We start from the raw sequence: 22,999 nt of genomic DNA on the forward strand, positions 1-22,999 counted from the left end.
AGGTGAACAATAGGTAAGTAAAGAAATAAAACAACAGTAAAAAGACAGGTTATATACAGTAGAAAGGCTATATACAGTAGAGGCTACATACAGTAGAGGCTACATACAGTAGAGAGGCTATATACAGTAGAGAGGCTATATACAGTAGAGAGGCTATATACAGTAGAGGCTACATACAGTAGAGAGGCTATATACAGTAGAGAGGCTATATACAGTAGAGAGGCTATATACAGTAGAGAGGCTATATGTAGAGAGGCTATATACAGTAGAGAGGCTATATACACTAGAGAGGCTCTATACAGTAGAGAGGCTCTATACAGTAGAGAGGCTATATACAGTAGAGGCTATATACATTTACATTTACATTTAAGTCATTTAGCAGACGCTCTTATCCAGAGCGACTTACAAATTGGTGCATTCACCTTATGACATCCAGTGGGACAGTCACTTAACAATAGTGCATCTAAAACTTAGGGGGGGGTGAGAGGGATTACTTATCCTATCCTAGGTATTCCTTAAAGAGGTGGGGTTTCAGGTGTCTCCGGAAGGTGGTGATTGACTCCGCTGTCCTGGCGTCGTGAGGGAGTTTGTTCCACCATTGGGGGGCCAGGGCAGCGAACAGTTTTGACTGGGCTGAGCGGGAGCTGTACTTCCTCAGTGGTAGGGAGGCGAGCAGGCCAGAGGTGGATGAACGCAGTGCCCTTGTTTGGGTGTAGGGCCTGATCAGAGCCTGGAGGTACTGAGGTGCCGTTCCCCTCGCAGCTCCGTAGGCAAGCACCATGGTCTTGTAGCGGATGCGAGCTTCAACTGGAAGCCAGTGGAGAGAACGGAGGAGCGGGGTGATATATACAGTAGAGGCTATATACAGTAGAGAGGTTATATACAGTAGAGAGGCTATATACAGTAGAGAGGTTATATACAGTAGAGAGGTTATATACAGTAGAGAGGCTATATACAGTAGAGAGGTTATATACAGTAGAGAGGCTATATACAGTAGAGGCTATATACAGTAGAGAGGTTATATACAGTAGAGAGGCTATATACAGTAGAGAGGCTATATACAGTAGAGAGGTTATATACAGTAGAGAGGTTATATACAGTAGAGAGGCTATATACAGTAGAGAGGTTATATACAGTAGAGAGGCTATATACAGTAGAGAGGCTATATACAGTAGAGAGGCTATATACAGTAGAGGGTATATACAGTAGAGAGGTTATATACAGTAGAGAGGCTATATACAGTAGAGAGGCTCTATACAGTAGAGGCTCTATACAGTAGAGGCTATATACAGTAGAGAGGCTATATACAGTAGAGAGGCTCTATACAGTAGAGGCTATATACAGTAGAGGCTACATACAGTAGAGGCTACATACAGTAGAGAGGCTATATACAGTAGAGAGGCTATATATAGTAGAGAGGCTATATACAGTAGAGAGGCTATATACAGTAGAGGGGCTATATATAGTAGAGGCTATATACAGTAGAGGCTATATACAGTAGAGGGGCTATATACAGTAGAGAGGCTATATACAGTAGAGGCTATATACAGTAGAGAGGCTATACACAGTAGAGGCAAACACAGTAGAGAGGCTATACACAGTAGAGAGGCTATATACAGTAGAGGGGCTATATACAGTAGAGGGGCTATATACAGTAGAGGGGCTATATACAGTCGAGGGGCTATCTATATACAGTAGAGGCTACATACAGTAGAGAGGCTATATACATTGGGGAGGCTATATACATTGGGGAGGCTATATACAGTAGAGGGGCTATATACAGTAGATGGGCTATATACAGTAGAGGGGCTATATACAGTAGAGGGGCTATATACAGTAGAGAGACTATATACAGTAGAGGCTACATACAGTAGGGAGGCTATATACAGTAGGGAGGCTATATACAGTAGTGAGGCTATATACAGTAGAGACTATATACAGTAGAGGGGCTATATACAGTAGAGACTATATACAGTAGAGGGGCTATATACAGTAGAGGCTATATACAGTAGAGGCTATATACAGTAGAGGGGCTATATACAGTAGAGAGGCTATATACAGTAGAGAGGCTATATACAGTAGAGGCTGTATACAGTAGAGGCTATATACAGTAGAGGGCTATATACAGTAGAGGGGCTATATACAGTAGAGAGGCTATATACAGTAGAGGGGCTGTATACAGTAGAGAGGCTATATACAGTAGAGAGTCTACATACAGTAGAGAGGCTACATACAGTAGAGGCTATATACAGTAGAGGCTATATACAGTAGAGGCTATATACAGTAGAGGCTATATACAGTCGAGAGGCTATATACAGTCGAGAGGCTATATACAGTCGAGAGGCTATATACAGTCGAGAGGCTATATACAGTCGAGAGGCTACATACAGTAGAGGCTATATACAGTAGAGGCTACATACAGTAGAGAGGCTATATACAGTAGAGGCTATATACAGTCGAGAGGCTATATACAGTCGAGAGGCTATATACAGTCGAGAGGCTACATACAGTAGAGGCTATATACAGTAGAGGCTATATACAGTAGAGGCTATAAAAGGACACTAATCCGGATGCTACATAGTAGAATTGGACTGTCTGGTGACTAGCTCGTGGCAGTTGTGTTATGCGAGCCCTGTCCTCTCATCCTTGAACAGTAGTGTGTGTGTGTGTGTGTGTGTGTGTGTGTGTGTGTGTGTGTGTGTGTGTGTGTGTGTGTGTGTGTGTGTGTGTGTGTGTGTGTGTGTGTGTGTGTGTGTGTGTGTGTGTGTGTGTGTGTGTGTGTGTGTGTGTGTGTGTTTTAATCAGCAGTGGAAGCAGTCACCCCAACTGTCACCCCAACAGCAGTGGAGGCAGTCACCCCAGCAGCAGTGGAGGCAGTCACCCCAACAGTCACCCCAACAGCAGTGGAGAGAACAGTGGGAGTGGCTCTGTAGGAGTACCCATCGCTATGCCAACAGCCTCTCCAACAGGTAACACACAGGAATGGCACTTCTCTATGGCCACCCAGCTACTGCACGGTCACACACACCACACCTGAGTTTTGGATTTCCATTTCCGAAGGAGGTTGAGGCTAAAGAAACAAAGCTCTGTTAGAGCAGGTAGAAAGGTAAGAAGGGATCCCTCCCAGCGCCCAGCAGTGTTGGTCTGTATGTCCAACACCCTGTTAACCCAAAGACAATCTGCTTTATCTTTCGGTTCTCGCTGTCTCTCTCCCCTCCCTGTCCTTTATTTGTCTCTTTTACTCTCTCCTCCTCCTCTGCTGGTGGGGCTACAGGGACCTCTCCTCCTGCTACACAATCCCCACCGTCCGCACCTGACCGCGCCCCTAACACTGAGGCCCAATCGGCTGAGGCTGTAGCCGAGGCTCCTCTTCCCGCCCAATATCCTCTCTCTGCTGCAGCAATCTCGGCGGAAGGTGAGTGACCCACCCCTCTCCTCACCCCATTGTCCCACATCACCCTCTCTCCCCCATCACTCCCTCCTCACCCCATTGTCCCACATCACCCTCTCTCCCCCATCACTCCCTCCTCACCCCATTGTCCCACATCACCCTCTCTCCCTCATCACTCCCTCCTCACCCCATTGTCCCACATCACCCTCTCTCCCTCATCACTCCCTCCTCACCCCATTGTCCCACATCACCCTCTCTCCCCTCATCATCCCATCACTCTCTCCTCACTCCTCGTCCCCCCACATCACCCTCTCTCCCCTTGTGGCCCATCACTCCCTCCTCTACCCTCGTCCCCCCACATCACCTTCTCTCCCCTCGTCTTCCCATCACTCCCTCTACCCTCGTCCTCCCATCACTCCCTCCTCTCCCCTCGTCCTCCCATCACTCCCTCCTCACCCCCTTCAGGAGCATCCCTCTCCTTTGTCCCTGTAGCTCAAGCCGTCCCTCTCCTTTGTCCCTGTAGCTCAAGCCGTCCCTCTCCTTTGTCCCTGTAGCTCAAGCCATCCCTCTCCTTTGCCCCTGTAGCTCAAGCCATCCTTTCTCCTTTGTCCCTGTAGCTCAAGCATCCCTCTCCTTTGCCCCTGTAGCTCAAGCCATCCTTTCTCCTTTGCCCCTGTAGCTCAAGCCATCCTTTCTCCTTTGCCCCTGTAGCTCAAGCCATCCTTTCTCCTTTGCCCCTGTAGCTCAAGCCATCCTTTCTCCTTTGTCCCTGTAGCTCAAGCCATCCTTTCTCCTTTGCCCCTGTAGCTCAAGCCATCCTTTCTCCTTTGTCCCTGTAGCTCAAGCCATCCTTTCTCCTTTGTCCCTGTAGCTCAAGCCATCCTTTCTCCTTTGTCCCTGTAGCTCAAGCCATCCTTTCTCCTTTGCCCCTGTAGCTCAAGCCATCCTTTCTCCTTTGTCCCTGTAGCTCAAGCCATCCTTTCTCCTTTGTCCCTGTAGCTCAAGCCATCCTTTCTCCTTTGTCCCTGTAGCTCAAGCCATCCTTTCTCCTTTGTCCCTGTAGCTCAAGCCATCCTTTCTCCTTTGTCCCTGTAGCTCAAGCCATCCTTTCTCCTTTGTCCCTGTAGCTCAAGCCATCCTTTCTCCTTTGTCCCTGTAGCTCAAGCCATCCTTTCTCCTTTGTCCCTGTAGCTCAAGCCATCCTTTCTCCTTTGTCCCTGTAGCTCAAGCCATCCTTTCTCCTTTGTCCCTGTAGCTCAAGCCATCCTTTCTCCTTTGTCCCTGTAGCTCAAGCCATCCTTTCTCCTTTGTCCCTGTAGCTCAAGCCATCCTTTTCCATGAAGTAGTTTTTAAAAATCTCAGTATGCCACAGAGATGGGACCTTTGGGTATTAAACAATGTCTCTTAATAGAGCTGTAATTTAGTTTCATGTCTTCCTTCAGAAACAGCAGGTTTATAATTGCTCTCCTGCTGACTGTGGTGTTGTACCATTGTGGGCCCAGCATGAGGTCCCAAGTGACAGTAATTAGTAGCACTAGACTGTGTTACTCTAGAGTACCCCCTGCTGGGCCCAGCTAGCTGGTGAAGGGGGGTCTGGATCATCAGTCTGGGCCTGTCCATCGCTTGTCTCACATAGTATAGTACCGTTGAGAATACTGATTCACTCTCTGCGGAGGGTAGGGGGTGAACTACGACCCGACTATCTGTGGAGACCGGGCGGGTACCTGTGTGTAAATTTATTAAAAATCCTACAATGTGATTTTCTGTATGTTTTTTTTCTCATTTTGTCTGTCATAGTTGAAGTGTACCTATGATGAAAATTACAGGCCTCTCTCATCTTTTTAATTGGGAGAACTTGCACAATTGGTGGTTGACTAAATACTTTTTTGCCCCACTGTATATACTATTAGTTAATTTTAGTATACTGGATATCCTTTCAGTTGAGCTAACTAGCGCTTTGCCTGTCTACCGGAAGTTGATGCTGTTGCTATGCAACCTCTTGATATCTTGTTAGCATAACAAATGACTAGCTAGACATTTTACAGTATCGGGTGTGTTTGTAAATTCAATCTGGAGTACCAGAGTGCGCTCTGGGCGTTCGTGAATCCAGAGCGTTGCCGCTGGCAACTATTTAATTACGCATTTTTTTGCAGTCTGTCATTCCTGCTTGCTCGCTTCTGACAGCGTTTTGTCCGCAGCTCACTAAAGTAACGAACCTCTTGTCTTGTTCTGTGTCTCTCTGTCCATTCATCATCTTGTCTTTTTCACTTCCCTTCACCCTGTTGCCCCCCCCCTCCCCGTAGCGCTATGATACTTACATTTACATTACATTTAAGTCATTTAGCAGACGCTCTTATCCAGAGCGACTTACAAATTGGTGCATTCACCTTATGACATCCAGTGGAACAGTCACTTTACAATAGTGCATCTAAATCTTAAAGGGGGGGGGGGTGAGAAGGATTACTTATCCTATCCTAGGTATTCCTTAAAGAGGTGGGGTTTCAGGTGTCTCCGGAAGGTGGTGATTGACTCCGCTGTCCTGGCGTCGTGAGGGAGTTTGTTCCACCATTGGGGGGCCAGAGCAGCGAACAGTTTTGACTGGGCTGAGCGGGAACTGTACTTCCTCAGTGGTAGGGAGGCGAGCAGGCCAGAGGTGGATGAACGCAGTGTCCTTGTTTGGGTGTAGGGCCTGATCAGAGCCTGGAGGTACTGAGGTGCCGTTCCCCTCACAGCTCCGTAGGCAAGCACCATGGTCTTGTAGCGGATGCGAGCTTCAACTGGAAGCCAGTGGAGAGAGCGGAGGAGCGGGTGATGTGAGAGAACTTGGGAAGGTTGAACACCAGACGGGCTGCGGCGTTCTGGATGAGTTGTGGGGGTTTAATGGCACAGGCAGGGAGCCCAGCCAACAGCGAGTTGCAGTAATCCAGACGGGAGATGACAAGTGCCTGGATTAGGACCTGCGCCGCTTCCTGTGTGAGGCAGGGTCGTACTCTGCGGATGATGTAGAGCATGAACCTACAGGAACGGGCCACCGTCTTGATGTTAGTTGAGAACGACAGGGTGTTGTCCAGGATCACGCCAAGGTTCTTAGCGCTCTGGGAGGAGGACACAATGGAGTTGTCAACCGTGATGGCGAGATCATGGAACGGGCAGTCCTTCCCCGGGAGGAAGAGCAGCTCCGTCTTGCCGAGGTTCAGCTTGAGGTGGTGATCCGTCATCCACACTGATATGTCTGCCAGACATGCAGAGATGCGATTCGCCACCTGGTCATCAGAATGGGGAAAGGAGAAGATTAATTGTGTGTCGTCTGCATAGCAATGATAGGAGAGACCATGTGAGGTTATGACAGAGCCAAGTGACTTGGTGTATAACGAGAATAGGAGAGGGCCTAGAACAGAGCCCTGGGGGACACCAGTGGTGAGAGCGCGTGGTGAGGAGACAGATTCTCGCCACGCCACCTGGTAGGAGCGACCTGTCAGGTAGGACGCAATCCAAGCATGGGCCGCGCCGGAGTTGCCCAACTCGGAGAGGGTGGAGAGGAGGATCTGATGGTTCACAGTATCGAAGGCAGCCGATAGGTCTAGAAGGATGAGAGCAGAGGAGCGAGAGTTAGCTTTAGCGGTGCAGAGCGCCTCCGTGATACAGAGAAGAGCAGTCTCAGTTGAATGACTAGTCTTGAAACCTGACTGATTTGGATCAAGAAGGTTATTCTGAGAGAGATAGCGGGAGAGCTGGCCAAGGACGGCACGTTCAAGAGTTTTGGAGAGAAAAGAAAGAAGGGATACTGGTCTGTAGTTGTTGACATCGGAGGGATCGAGTGTAGGTTTTTTCAGAAGGGGTGCAACTCTCGCTCTCTTGAAGACGGAAGGGACGTAGCCAGCGGTCAGGGATGAGTTGATGAGCGAGGTGAGGTAAGGGAGAAGGTCTCCGGAAATGGTCTGGAGAAGAGAGGAGGGGATAGGGTCAAGCGGGCAGGTTGTTGGGCGGCCGGCCGTCACAAGACGCGAGATTTCATCTGGAGAGAGAGGGGAGAAAGAGGTCAGAGCACAGGGTAGGGCAGTGTGAGCAGAACCAGCGGTGTCGTTTGACTTAGCAAACGAGGATCGGATGTCGTCGACCTTCTTTTCAAAATGGTTGACGAAGTCATCTGCAGAGAGGGAGGAGGGGGGAGGAGGATTCAGGAGGGAGGAGAAGGTGGCAAAGAGCTTCCTAGGGTTAGAGGCAGAAGCTTGGAATTTAGAGTGGTAGAAATTGGCTTTAGCAGCAGAGACAGAAGAGGAAAATGTAGAGAGGAGGGAGCGAAAGGATGCCAGGTCCGCAGGGAGGCGAGTTTTCCTCCATTTCCGCTCGGCTGCCCGGAGCCCTGTTCTTCACTGTGCTCCTCTGTCTGTCCACGCTGAGGGCTCTATTTAAGATCCCCCCTCCCCGTAGCGCTATGATACTTCACTGCGCTCCTCTGTCTGTCCACGCTGAGGGCTCTATTTAAGATCTCAATGTCCTCTTGGTGTTCTACTACCGTTGTGTCCAGTGAAGCTTCTGTCTCTTTCCTATATTGAGATCTATAGTGGAGATGTTCATGTTGTGAGCTCTGTGATGCTGAGATCTATAGTGGAGATGTTCATGTTGTGAGCTCTGTGATGCTGAGAGCTGTATTGGAGATGTTCACGTTGTCCCCTTGTTGCTCCTCCATCCCATTCCTTCAGCATGGAGCCCTATGTTACGACCTCCCCGTGCCTCAGACGCCGACAGACAGAGCATGGTGCAGTCTGAGAATTGTCAGGTACTGATTTCCTGTCTGTCTCCTCTCCTCCAGTCTCAGATGCACCTCCTCCTGCAGAGGAGGAGTCGGCCGTGATTGAGTACAGTGACCCCTACGCCGAGGAGGACCCTCCCTGGGCGCCACACACCTACCTGGAGAAAGGTATGCTCTAGCTCCACCCCCTAGCCCTAGCTCCACCCCTAACCCTAGCTCCACCCCCTAGCTCCACCCCTTGTCCTATGACATCAATAGGTTAGTTCTCATATCATAGTGATTTGATAAATGGTTCATCGGTGCTTCAGATCTAATCCAGTTGACTCCTCTCTATGACCACGCAGCAGACGAGGCGCTGTCGTAACTGATAATACTGACTGATCTGTGCCTCGTCTCTCCTCTTCAGTTGTCGCCATCTATGACCACGCAGCAGACGAGGCGCTGTCGTAACTGATAATACTGACTGATCTGTGCCTCGTCTCTCCTCTTCAGTTGACTCCTCTCTATGACCACGCAGCAGACGAGGCGCTGTCGTAACTGATAATACTGACTGATCTGTGCCTCGTCTCTCCTCTTCAGTTGACTCCTCTCTACGACCACGCAGCAGACGAGGCGCTGTCGTAACTGATAATACTGACTGATCTGTGCCTCGTCTCTCCTCTTCAGTTGACTCCTCTCTATGACCACGCAGCAGACGAGGCGCTGTCGTAACTGATAATACTGACTGATCTGTGCCTCGTCTCTCCTCTTCAGTTGACTCCTCTCTATGACCACGCAGCAGACGAGGCGCTGTCGTAACTGATAATACTGACTGATCTGTGCCTCGTCTCTCCTCTTCAGTTGACTCCTCTCTACGACCACGCAGCAGACGAGGCGCTGTCGTAACTGATAATACTGACTGATCTGTGCCTCGTCTCTCCTCTTCAGTTGACTCCTCTCTACGACCACGCAGCAGACGAGGCGCTGTCGTAACTGATAATACTGACTGATCTGTGCCTCGTCTCTCCTCTTCAGTTGACTCCTCTCTATGACCACGCAGCAGACGAGGCGCTGTCGTAACTGATAATACTGACTGATCTGTGCCTCGTCTCTCCTCTTCAGTTGACTCCTCTCTATGACCACGCAGCAGACGAGGCGCTGTCGTAACTGATAATACTGACTGATCTGTGCCTCGTCTCTCCTCTTCAGTTGACTCCTCTCTACGACCACGCAGCAGACGAGGCGCTGTCGTAACTGATAATACTGACTGATCTGTGCCTCGTCTCTCCTCTTCAGTTGACTCCTCTCTACGACCACGCAGCAGACGAGGCGCTGTCGTAACTGATAATACTGACTGATCTGTGCCTCGTCTCTCCTCTTCAGTTGACTCCTCTCTATGACCACGCAGCAGACGAGGCGCTGTCGTAACTGATAATACTGACTGATCTGTGCCTCGTCTCTCCTCTTCAGTTGACTCCTCTCTATGACCACGCAGCAGACGAGGCGCTGTCGTAACTGATAATACTGACTGATCTGTGCCTCGTCTCTCCTCTTCAGTTGACTCCTCTCTACGACCACGCAGCAGACGAGGCGCTGTCGTAACTGATAATACTGACTGATCTGTGCCTCGTCTCTCCTCTTCAGTTGACTCCTCTCTACGACCACGCAGCAGACGAGGCGCTGTCGTAACTGATAATACTGACTGATCTGTGCCTCGTCTCTCCTCTTCAGTTGACTCCTCTCTACGACCACGCAGCAGACGAGGCGCTGTCGTAACTGATAATACTGACTGATCTGTGCCTCGTCTCTCCTCTTCAGTTGTCGCCATCTATGACCACGCAGCAGACGAGGCGCTGTCGTAACTGATAATACTGACTGATCTGTGCCTCGTCTCTCCTCTTCAGTTGACTCCTCTCTATGACCACGCAGCAGACGAGGCGCTGTCGTAACTGATAATACTGACTGATCTGTGCCTCGTCTCTCCTCTTCAGTTGACTCCTCTCTATGACCACGCAGCAGACGAGGCGCTGTCGTAACTGATAATACTGACTGATCTGTGCCTCGTCTCTCCTCTCCAGTTGACTCCTCTCTATGACCACGCAGCAGACGAGGCGCTGTCGTAACTGATAATACTGACTGATCTGTGCCTCGTCTCTCCTCTTCAGTTGACTCCTCTCTATGACCACGCAGCTGACGAGGCGCTGTCGTAACTGATAATACTGACTGATCTGTGCCTCGTCTCTCCTCTTCAGTTGACTCCTCTCTATGACCACGCAGCAGACGAGGCGCTGTCGTAACTGATAATACTGACTGATCTGTGCCTCGTCTCTCCTCTTCAGTTGACTCCTCTCTATGACTACGCAGCAGACGAGGCGCTGTCGTAACTGATAATACTGACTGATCTGTGCCTCGTCTCTCCTCTTCAGTTGACTCCTCTCTATGACCACGCAGCAGACGAGGCGCTGTCGTAACTGATAATACTGACTGATCTGTGCCTCGTCTCTCCTCTTCAGTTGTCGCCATCTATGACCACGCAGCAGACGAGGCGCTGTCGTAACTGATAATACTGACTGATCTGTGCCTCGTCTCTCCTCTTCAGTTGACTCCTCTCTATGACCACGCAGCAGACGAGGCGCTGTCGTAACTGATAATACTGACTGATCTGTGCCTCGTCTCTCCTCTTCAGTTGACTCCTCTCTACGACCACGCAGCAGACGAGACGCTGTCGTAACTGATAATACTGACTGATCTGTGCCTCGTCTCTCCTCTCCAGTTGACTCCTCTCTACGACCACGCAGCAGACGAGGCGCTGTCGTAACTGATAATACTGACTGATCTGTGCCTCGTCTCTCCTCTTCAGTTGTCGCCATCTATGACCACGCAGCAGACGAGGCGCTGTCGTAACTGATAATACTGACTGATCTGTGCCTCGTCTCTCCTCTTCAGTTGACTCCTCTCTATGACCACGCAGCAGACGAGGCGCTGTCGTAACTGATAATACTGACTGATCTGTGCCTCGTCTCTCCTCTCCAGTTGACTCCTCTCTATGACCACGCAGCAGACGAGGCGCTGTCGTAACTGATAATACTGACTGATCTGTGCCTCGTCTCTCCTCTTCAGTTGACTCCTCTCTATGACCACGCAGCAGACGAGGCGCTGTCGTAACTGATAATACTGACTGATCTGTGCCTCGTCTCTCCTCTTCAGTTGACTCCTCTCTATGACCACGCAGCAGACGAGGCGCTGTCGTAACTGATAATACTGACTGATCTGTGCCTCGTCTCTCCTCTTCAGTTGACTCCTCTCTATGACCACGCAGCAGACGAGGCGCTGTCGTAACTGATAATACTGACTGATCTGTGCCTCGTCTCTCCTCTTCAGTTGACTCGCCATCTATGACCACGCAGCAGACGAGGCGCTGTCGTAACTGATAATACTGACTGATCTGTGCCTCGTCTCTCCTCTTCAGTTGACTCCTCTCTATGACCACGCAGCAGACGAGGCGCTGTCGTAACTGATAATACTGACTGATCTGTGCCTCGTCTCTCCTCTTCAGTTGACTCCTCTCTATGACCACGCAGCAGACGAGGCGCTGTCGTAACTGATAATACTGACTGATCTGTGCCTCGTCTCTCCTCTTCAGTTGACTCCTCTCTATGACCACGCAGCAGACGAGGCGCTGTCGTAACTGATAATACTGACTGATCTGTGCCTCGTCTCTCCTCTCCAGTTGACTCCTCTCTATGACCACGCAGCAGACGAGGCGCTGTCGTAACTGATAATACTGACTGATCTGTGCCTCGTCTCTCCTCTTCAGTTGACTCCTCTCTATGACCACGCAGCAGACGAGGCGCTGTCGTAACTGATAATACTGACTGATCTGTGCCTCGTCTCTCCTCTTCAGTTGACTCCTCTCTATGACCACGCAGCAGACGAGGCGCTGTCGTAACTGATAATACTGACTGATCTGTGCCTCGTCTCTCCTCTTCAGTTGTCGCCATCTATGACCACGCAGCAGACGAGGCGCTGTCGTAACTGATAATACTGACTGATCTGTGCCTCGTCTCTCCTCTTCAGTTGACTCCTCTCTATGACCACGCAGCAGACGAGGCGCTGTCGTAACTGATAATACTGACTGATCTGTGCCTCGTCTCTCCTCTTCAGTTGACTCCTCTCTATGACCACGCAGCAGACGAGGCGCTGTCGTAACTGATAATACTGACTGATCTGTGCCTCGTCTCTCCTCTTCAGTTGACTCCTCTCTATGACCACGCAGCAGACGAGGCGCTGTCGTAACTGATAATACTGACTGATCTGTGCCTCGTCTCTCCTCTTCAGTTGACTCCTCTCTATGACCACGCAGCAGACGAGGCGCTGTCGTAACTGATAATACTGACTGATCTGTGCCTCGTCTCTCCTCTTCAGTTGACTCCTCTCTATGACCACGCAGCAGACGAGGCGCTGTCGTAACTGATAATACTGACTGATCTGTGCCTCGTCTCTCCTCTCCAGTTGACTCCTCTCTATGACCACGCAGCAGACGAGGCGCTGTCGTAACTGATAATACTGACTGATCTGTGCCTCGTCTCTCCTCTTCAGTTGACTCCTCTCTATGACCACGCAGCAGACGAGGCGCTGTCGTAACTGATAATACTGACTGATCTGTGCCTCGTCTCTCCTCTTCAGTTGACTCCTCTCTATGACCACGCAGCAGACGAGGCGCTGTCGTAACTGATAATACTGACTGATCTGTGCCTCGTCTCTCCTCTTCAGTTGTCGCCATCTATGACCACGCAGCAGACGAGGCGCTGTCGTAACTGATAATACTGACTGATCTGTGCCTCGTCTCTCCTCTTCAGTTGACTCCTCTCTATGACCACGCAGCAGACGAGGCGCTGTCGTAACTGATAATACTGACTGATCTGTGCCTCGTCTCTCCTCTTCAGTTGACTCCTCTCTACGACCACGCAGCAGACGAGGCGCTGTCGTAACTGATAATACTGACTGATCTGTGCCTCGTCTCTCCTCTTCAGTTGACTCCTCTCTATGACCACGCAGCAGACGAGGCGCTGTCGTAACTGATAATACTGACTGATCTGTGCCTCGTCTCTCCTCTTCAGTTGTCGCCATCTATGACCACGCAGCAGACGAGGCGCTGTCGTAACTGATAATACTGACTGATCTGTGCCTCGTCTCTCCTCTCCAGTTGACTCCTCTCTATGACCACGCAGCAGACGAGGCGCTGTCGTAACTGATAATACTGACTGATCTGTGCCTCGTCTCTCCTCTTCAGTTGACTCCTCTCTATGACCACGCAGCTGACGAGGCGCTGTCGTAACTGATAATACTGACTGATCTGTGCCTCGTCTCTCCTCTCCAGTTGACTCCTCTCTACGACCACGCAGCAGACGAGACGCTGTCGTAACTGATAATACTGACTGATCTGTGCCTCGTCTCTCCTCTCCAGTTGACTCCTCTCTACGACCACGCAGCAGACGAGGCGCTGTCGTAACTGATAATACTGACTGATCTGTGCCTCGTCTCTCCTCTTCAGTTGTCGCCATCTATGACCACGCAGCAGACGAGGCGCTGTCGTAACTGATAATACTGACTGATCTGTGCCTCGTCTCTCCTCTTCAGTTGACTCCTCTCTATGACCACGCAGCAGACGAGGCGCTGTCGTAACTGATAATACTGACTGATCTGTGCCTCGTCTCTCCTCTCCAGTTGACTCCTCTCTATGACCACGCAGCAGACGAGGCGCTGTCGTAACTGATAATACTGACTGATCTGTGCCTCGTCTCTCCTCTTCAGTTGACTCCTCTCTATGACCACGCAGCAGACGAGGCGCTGTCGTAACTGATAATACTGACTGATCTGTGCCTCGTCTCTCCTCTTCAGTTGACTCCTCTCTATGACCACGCAGCAGACGAGGCGCTGTCGTAACTGATAATACTGACTGATCTGTGCCTCGTCTCTCCTCTTCAGTTGACTCCTCTCTATGACCACGCAGCAGACGAGGCGCTGTCGTAACTGATAATACTGACTGATCTGTGCCTCGTCTCTCCTCTTCAGTTGTCGCCATCTATGACCACGCAGCAGACGAGGCGCTGTCGTAACTGATAATACTGACTGATCTGTGCCTCGTCTCTCCTCTTCAGTTGACTCCTCTCTATGACCACGCAGCAGACGAGGCGCTGTCGTAACTGATAATACTGACTGATCTGTGCCTCGTCTCTCCTCTTCAGTTGACTCCTCTCTATGACCACGCAGCAGACGAGGCGCTGTCGTAACTGATAATACTGACTGATCTGTGCCTCGTCTCTCCTCTTCAGTTGACTCCTCTCTATGACCACGCAGCAGACGAGGCGCTGTCGTAACTGATAATACTGACTGATCTGTGCCTCGTCTCTCCTCTCCAGTTGACTCCTCTCTATGACCACGCAGCAGACGAGGCGCTGTCGTAACTGATAATACTGACTGATCTGTGCCTCGTCTCTCCTCTTCAGTTGACTCCTCTCTATGACCACGCAGCAGACGAGGCGCTGTCGTAACTGATAATACTGACTGATCTGTGCCTCGTCTCTCCTCTTCAGTTGACTCCTCTCTATGACTACGCAGCAGACGAGGCGCTGTCGTAACTGATAATACTGACTGATCTGTGCCTCGTCTCTCCTCTTCAGTTGTCGCCATCTATGACCACGCAGCAGACGAGGCGCTGTCGTAACTGATAATACTGACTGATCTGTGCCTCGTCTCTCCTCTTCAGTTGACTCCTCTCTATGACCACGCAGCAGACGAGGCGCTGTCGTAACTGATAATACTGACTGATCTGTGCCTCGTCTCTCCTCTTCAGTTGACTCCTCTCTACGACCACGCAGCAGACGAGACGCTGTCGTAACTGATAATACTGACTGATCTGTGCCTCGTCTCTCCTCTCCAGTTGACTCCTCTCTACGACCACGCAGCAGACGAGGCGCTGTCGTAACTGATAATACTGACTGATCTGTGCCTCGTCTCTCCTCTTCAGTTGTCGCCATCTATGACCACGCAGCAGACGAGGCGCTGTCGTAACTGATAATACTGACTGATCTGTGCCTCGTCTCTCCTCTTCAGTTGACTCCTCTCTATGACCACGCAGCAGACGAGGCGCTGTCGTAACTGATAATACTGACTGATCTGTGCCTCGTCTCTCCTCTCCAGTTGACTCCTCTCTATGACCACGCAGCAGACGAGGCGCTGTCGTAACTGATAATACTGACTGATCTGTGCCTCGTCTCTCCTCTTCAGTTGACTCCTCTCTATGACCACGCAGCAGACGAGGCGCTGTCGTAACTGATAATACTGACTGATCTGTGCCTCGTCTCTCCTCTTCAGTTGACTCCTCTCTATGACTACGCAGCAGACGAGGCGCTGTCGTAACTGATAATACTGACTGATCTGTGCCTCGTCTCTCCTCTTCAGTTGTCGCCATCTATGACCACGCAGCAGACGAGGCGCTGTCGTAACTGATAATACTGACTGATCTGTGCCTCGTCTCTCCTCTTCAGTTGACTCCTCTCTATGACCACGCAGCAGACGAGGCGCTGTCGTAACTGATAATACTGACTGATCTGTGCCTCGTCTCTCCTCTTCAGTTGACTCCTCTCTACGACCACGCAGCAGACGAGGCGCTGTCGTAACTGATAATACTGACTGATCTGTGCCTCGTCTCTCCTCTTCAGTTGACTCCTCTCTACGACCACGCAGCAGACGAGGCGCTGTCGTAACTGATAATACTGACTGATCTGTGCCTCGTCTCTCCTCTTCAGTTGTCGCCATCTATGACCACGCAGCAGACGAGGCGCTGTCGTAACTGATAATACTGACTGATCTGTGCCTCGTCTCTCCTCTTCAGTTGACTCCTCTCTATGACCACGCAGCAGACGAGGCGCTGTCGTAACTGATAATACTGACTGATCTGTGCCTCGTCTCCTCTTCAGTTGACTCCTCTCTACGACCACGCAGTTGCAGACGAGGCGCTGTCGTAACTGATAATACTGACTGATCTGTGCCTCGTCTCTCCTCTTCAGTTGACTCCTCTCTACGACCACGCAGCAGACGAGGCGCTGTCTAACTGATAATACTGACTGATCTGTGCCTCGTCTCTCCTCTTCAGTTGACTCCACCTATGACCACGCAGCAGACGAGGCGCTGTCGTAACTGATAATACTGACTGATCTGTGCCTCGTCTCTCCTCTTCAGTTGACTCCTCTCTATGACCACGCAGCAGACGAGGCGCTGTCGTAACTGATAATACTGACTGATCTGTGCCTCGTCTCTCCTCTTCAGTTGACTCCTCTCTGACCACGCAGCAGACGAGGCGCTGTCGTAACTGATAATACTGACTGATCTGTGCCTCGTCTCTCCTCTTCAGTTGACTCCTCTCTATGACCACGCAGCAGACGAGGCGCTGTCGTAACTGATAATACTGACTGATCTGTGCTGAGTTGACTCCTCTCTATGTCTGACTGACTGATCTGTGCCTCGTCTCTCCTCTTCAGTTGACTCCTCTCTATGACCACGCAGCAGACGAGGCGCTGTCGTAACTGATAATACTGACTGATCTGTGCCTCGTCTCTCCTCTTCAGTTGACTCCTCTCTATGACCACGCAGCAGACGAGGCGCTGTCGTAACTGATAATACTGACTGATCTGTGCCTCGTCTCTCCTCTTCAGTTGACTCCTCTCTATGACCACGCAGCAGACGAGGCGCTGTCGTAACTGATAATACTGACTGATCTGTGCCTCGTCTCTCCTCTTCAGTTGACTCCTCTCTATGACCACGCAGCAGACGAGGCGCTGTCGTAACTGATAATACTGACTGATCTGTGCCTCGTCTCTCCTCTTCAGTTGACTCCTCTCTATGACCACGCAGCAGACGAGGCGCTGTCGTAACTGATAATACTGACTGATCTGTGCCTCGTCTCTCCTCTTCAGTTGACTCCTCTCTATGACCACGCAGCAGACGAGGCGCTGTCGTAACTGATAATACTGACTGATCTGTGCCTCGTCTCCTCTTCAGTCTCCTCTCCACGCAGCAGACGAGGCGCTTCTCTGTGCCTCGTCTCTCCTCTTCAGTTGACTCCTCTCTATGACCACGCAGCAGACGAGGCGCTGTCGTAACTGATAATACTGACTGATCTGTGCCTCGTCTCTCCTCTTCAGTTGACTCCTCTCTATGACCACGCAGCAGACGAGGCGCTGTCGTAACTGATAATACTGACTGATCTGTGCCTCGTCTCTCCTCTTCAGTTGACTCCTCTCTATGACCACGCAGCAGACGAGGCGCTGTCGTAACTGATAATACTGACTGATCTGTGCCTCGTCTCTCCTCTTCAGTTGACTCCTCTCTATGACCACGCAGCAGACGAGGCGCTGTCGTAACTGATAATACTGACTGATCTGTGCCTCGTCTCTCCTCTTCAGTTGACTCCTCTCTATGACCACGCAGCAGACGAGGCGCTGTCGTAACTGATAATACTGACTGATCTGTGCCTCGTCTCTCCTCTTCAGTTGACTCCTCTCTATGACCACGCAGCAGATGAGGCGCTGTCGTAACTGATAATACTGACTGATCTGTGCCTCGTCTCTCCTCTTCAGTTGACTCCCATCTATGACTACGCAGCAGACGAGGCGCTGTCGTAACTGATAATACTGACTGATCTGTGCCTCGTCTCTCCTCTTCAGTTGACTCCTCTATGACCACGCAGCAGACGAGGCGCTGTCGTAACTGATAATACTGACTGATCTGTGCCTCGTCTCTCCTCTTCAGTTGTGGCCATCTCTATGACCACGCAGCAGACGAGGCGCTGTCGTAACTGATAATACTGACTGATCTGTGCCTCGTCTCTCCTCTTCAGTTGACTCCTCTCTATGACCACGCAGCAGACGAGGCGCTGTCGTAACTGATAATACTGACTGATCTGTGCCTCGTCTCTCCTCTTCAGTTGACTCCCACTCTATGACCACGACCACGCAGCAGACGAGGCGCTGTCGTAACTGATAATACTGACTGATCTGTGCCTCGTCTCTCCTCTTCAGTTGACTCCTCTCTATGACCACGCAGCAGACGAGGCGCTGTCGTAACTGATAATACTGACTGATCTGTGCCTCGTCTCTCCTCTTCAGTTGACTCCTCTCTATGACCACGCAGCAGACGAGGCGCTGTCGTAACTGATAATACTGACTGATCTGTGCCTCGTCTCTCCTCTTCAGTTGTCGCCATCTACGACTACGCAGCAGACGAGGCGCTGTCGTAACTGATAATACTGACTGATCTGTGCCTCGTCTCTCCTCTTCAGTTGTCGCCATCTATGACCACGCAGCAGACGAGGCGCTGTCGTAACTGATAATACTGACTGATCTGTGTCTCGTCTCTCCTCTTCAGTTGTCGCCATCTATGACCACGCAGCAGACGAGGCGCTGTCGTAACTGATAATACTGACTGATCTGTGCCTCGTCTCTCCTCTTCAGTTGACTCCTCTCTATGACCACGCAGCAGACGAGGCGCTGTCGTAACTGATAATACTGACTGATCTGTGCCTCGTCTCTCCTCTTCAGTTGTCGCCATCTATGACCACGCAGCAGACGAGGCGCTGTCGTAACTGATAATACTGACTGATCTGTGCCTCGTCTCTCCTCTTCAGTTGTCGCTGACTGATCTGTGCCTCGTCTCTCCTCTTCAGTTGTCGCCATCTACGACTACGCAGCAGACGAGGCGCTGTCGTAACTGATAATACTGACTGATCTGTGACTCGTCTCTCCTCTTCAGTTGTCGCCATCTACGACTACGCAGCAGACAAGGAGGACGAGCTGTCGTTCAACGAGGGCTGTATCATCTATGTGATCAAGAAGAACGACGATGGCTGGTACGAGGGGACTAAGACTGGTACCTCCGGGCTCTTCCCTGGTAACTACGTAGGATCCATCATGCATAACGCAGACTGAGGCCACCGTCCCTCCAGGTCCCAACCCCAGAGACACACTCTGAACCACATCCCAGAAGAGAACAGGGAGGAGATAGCTGTGTACCCAATGCATGGATAACATGTACCTGTATACGGGGTGTACAGACTACCATGCAGACTAATTAGTGTACCTGTACAGACTACCATGCAGACTAATTAGTGTACCTGTATACGGGGTGTATAGACTACCATGCAGACTAATTAGTGTACCTGTATACGGGGTGTATAGACTACCATGCAGACTAATTAGTGTACCTGTACAGACTACCATGCAGACTAATTAGTGTACCTGTATACGGGGTGTATAGACTACCATGCAGACTAATTAGTGTACCTGTATACGGGGTGTACAGACTACCATGCAGACTAATTAGTGCACCTGTATAGACTACCATGCAGTCTAATTAGTGTACCTGTACAGACTACCATGCAGACTAATTAGTGTACCTGTATACGGGGTGTACAGACTACCATGCAGACTAATTAGTGCACCTGTACAGACTACCATGCAGACTAATTAGTGCACCTGTATAGACTACCATGCAGACTAATTAGTGCACCTGTACAGACTACCATGCAGACTAATTAGTGCACCTGTATAGACTACCATGCAGACTAATTAGTGCACCTCTACAGACTACCATGCAGACTAATTAGTGTACCTGTATATGGGGTGTACAGACTACCATGCAGACTAATTAGTGTACCTGTATACGGGGTGTACAGACTACCATGCAGACTAATTAGTGCACCTGTATACGGGGTGTACAGACTGCCATGCAGACTAATTAGTGCACCTGTATACGGGGTGTACAGACTACCATGCAGACTAATTAGTGCACCTGTATACGGGGTGTACAGACTACCATGCAGACTAATTAGTGCACCTGTATACGGGGTGTACAGACTACCATGCAGACTAATTAGTGTACCTGTATACGGGGTGTATAGACTACCATGCAGACTAATTAGTGTACCTGTATACGGGGTGTACAAACTACCATGCAGACTAATTAGTGCAACTGTACAGACTACCATGCAGACTAATTAGTGTACCTGTATACGGGGTGTACAGACTACCATGCAGACTAATTAGTGCACCTGTACAGACTACCATGCAGACTAATTAGTGCACCTGTACATACTACCATGCAGACTAATTAGTGCACCTGTACAGACTACCATGCAGACTAATTAGTGTACCTGTACAGACTACCATGCAGACTAATTAGTGCACCTGTACAGACTACCATGCAGACTAATTAGTGCGTTGGGGTGTAAAAAGGAGACATTGAAGATAATTGGTGGAGGAGACTTGGATTACTGACTCAGGAAAAGAGGAAGCGGAAGAGGAGTGGAGAATCAAGACTGGGCTTCTGCTCACTGTGGACTGAGAGACACACTACCATACACCATCGAAGCTCAACAAGTAATAACTACCAATAACAATCATTTATAAGACACATGAAGGATAAACTGTTTTAATTAAAAAAACGATATTTTATTCCCTGTGTTTGGAAGGAAAGACGAGTGTTGGGAAGGAAAGACGAGTGTTGGGAAGGAAAGACGAGTGTTGGGAAGGAAAGACGAGTGTTGGGAAGGAAAGACGAGTGTTGGGAAGGAAAGACGAGTGTTGGGAAGGACAGACGAGTGTTGCGAAGGAAAGACGAGTGTCTGGAAGCAAAGACGAGTGTCGGGAAGGAAAGACGAGTGTCTGGAAGGAAAGACGAGTGTCTGGAAGGAAAGACGAGTGTCGGGAAGGAAAGACGAGTGTCGGGTAGGAAAGACGAGTGTCGGGAAGGAAAGACGAGTGTCGGGAAGGAAAGACGAGTGTCGGGAAGGAAAGACGAGTGTCGGGAAGGAAAGACGAGTGTCGGGAAGGAAAGACGAGTGTCGGGAAGGAAAGACGAGTGTCGAGAAGGAAAGACGAGTGTCGGGAAGGAAAGACGAGTGTCGGGAAGGAAAGACGAGTGTCGGGAAGGAAAGACGAGTGTCGGGAAGGAAAGACGAGTGTCGGGAAGGAAAGACGAGTGTCGGGAAGGAAAGACGAGTGTCGGGAAGGAAAGACGAGTGTCGGGAAGGAAAGACGAGTGTTGGGAAGGAAAGACGAGTGTTGGGGTTATGCTAACTCCTCTATCCTGAGGAAAAGAAACGAGTGGTCACCATGGTTATCTTCATGGCTTTTTGCCATGTTCACGCTGCCTATGTAGGGGTTGGCCGATATGTCTCGGATCTGTGAGTCTGGTCTGCAGGTGCAGAGCACCACATTCCCTATGTAGTGCACTATTTAGGGAATAGGGTGCACTATTTAGGGAATAGGGTGCACTATTTAGGGAATAGGGTGCACTATTTAGGGAATAGGGTGCTCTATTTAGGGAATAGGGTGCACTATTTAGGGAATAGGGTGCACTATTTAGGGAATATGGTGCACTATTTAGGGAATAGGGTGCACTATTTAGGGAATAGGGAGCACTATTTAGGGAATAGGGTGCACTATTTAGGGAATAGGGTGACATTTGAGACGCATTCATAGAATATTGGTACTTTCCCCCTTGTGGCGCTGAATATAATGGACTTCCTGTCTCTGACAGTAGTGGAAGGCATCGGTCAACCCTCTTCCTGTCTCTGACAGTAGTGGAAGGCATCGGTCAACCCTCTTCCTGTCTCTGATAGTAGTGGAAGGCATCGGTCAACCCTCTTCCTGTCTCTGATATTAGTGGAAGGCATCGGTCAACCCTGAACATTCTGACAGTAGTGGAAGGCATCGGTCAACCCTCTTCCTGTCTCTGATAGTAGTGGAAGGCATCGGTCAACCCTGAACATTCTGACAGTAGTGGAAGGCATCGGTCAACCCTCTTCCTGTCTCTGACAGTAGTGGAAGGCATCGGTCAACCCTCTTCCTGTCTCTGACAGTAGTGGAAGGCATCGGTCAACCCTGAACATTCTCTTCCTGTCTCTGACAGTAGTGGAAGGCATCGGTCAACCCTCTTCCTGTCTCTGACAGTAGTGGAAGGCATCGGTCAACCCTCTTCCTGTCTCTGACAGTAGTGGAAGACATCGGTCAACCCTCTTCCTGTCTCTTTTGGAAGGCTGGTCAACCCTGAACATTCTGACAGTAGTGGAAGGCATCGGTCAACCCTGAACATTATCTTCCTGTCTCTGACAGTAGTGGAAGGCATCGGTCAACCCTGAACATTCTCTTCCTGTCTCTGATAGTAGTGGAAGGCATCGGTCAACCCTCTTCCTGTCTCTGATAGTAGTGGAAGGCATCGGTCAACCCTCTTCCTGTCTCTGACAGTAGTGGAAGGCATCGGTCAACCCTCTTCCTGTCTCTGACAGTAGTGGAAGGCATCGGTCAACCCTGAACATTCTGACAGTAGTGGAAGGCATCGGTCAACCCTGAACCTGTCTCTGACAGTAGTGGAAGGCATCGGTCAACCCTGAACATTCTGACAGTAGTGGAAGGCATCGGGCAACCCTGAACATTCTGACAGTAGTGGAAGGCATCGGTCAACCCTGAACATTCTCTTCCTGTCTCTGACAGTAGTGGAAGGCATCGGTCAACCCTGAACATTCTGACAGTAGTGGAAGACATCGGCACATCTTTCGTTTTTTTTCTGGTTCAGAATATTATGTTATGTATGGAGAGCTCCGTGGACTAGACTGGTATGGAGAGCTCCGTGGACTAGACTGGTATGTAGCGCTCCGTGGACTAGACTGGTATGGAGAGCTCCGTGGACTAGACTGGTATGGAGCGCTCTGTGGACTGGACTGGTATGGAGCGCTCTGTGGAATAGACTGGTATGGAGCGCTCTGTGGACTAGACTGGTATGTAGCGCTCCGTGGACTGACTAGACTGGTATGTAGC

At 50.3% G+C, this 22,999-nt stretch overlaps 1 protein-coding gene across 4 annotated transcripts in view; it reads left to right on the forward strand.

Annotated features, from left to right (window-relative positions):
* Positions 1–21,512, forward strand: part of LOC124044312 (abl interactor 2-like) — an 80,249-nt gene extending 58,737 nt beyond the window's left edge. For 2 of the 4 annotated variants that reach the window (XM_046363968.1, XM_046363970.1), the window contains 4 exons: positions 2,806–2,969; positions 3,275–3,415; positions 8,205–8,312; positions 18,936–21,512. In XM_046363968.1, the coding sequence (XP_046219924.1) occupies positions 2,806–2,969; positions 3,275–3,415; positions 8,205–8,312; positions 18,936–19,111 (589 nt within the window). In that variant the 3' untranslated portion in view covers positions 19,112–21,512. The remainder of the gene's footprint in view (positions 1–2,805; positions 2,970–3,274; positions 3,416–8,204; positions 8,313–18,935) is intronic. The other 2 variants (XM_046363969.1, XM_046363971.1) reach the window with 2 other exon arrangements.
* The last annotated feature ends 1,487 nt before the right edge of the window (positions 21,513–22,999 follow it).

The sequence above is a fragment of the Oncorhynchus gorbuscha genome, linkage group LG09 (assembly GCF_021184085.1).
Source record: "Oncorhynchus gorbuscha isolate QuinsamMale2020 ecotype Even-year linkage group LG09, OgorEven_v1.0, whole genome shotgun sequence".
Lineage (NCBI taxonomy): Eukaryota > Metazoa > Chordata > Actinopteri > Salmoniformes > Salmonidae > Oncorhynchus > Oncorhynchus gorbuscha.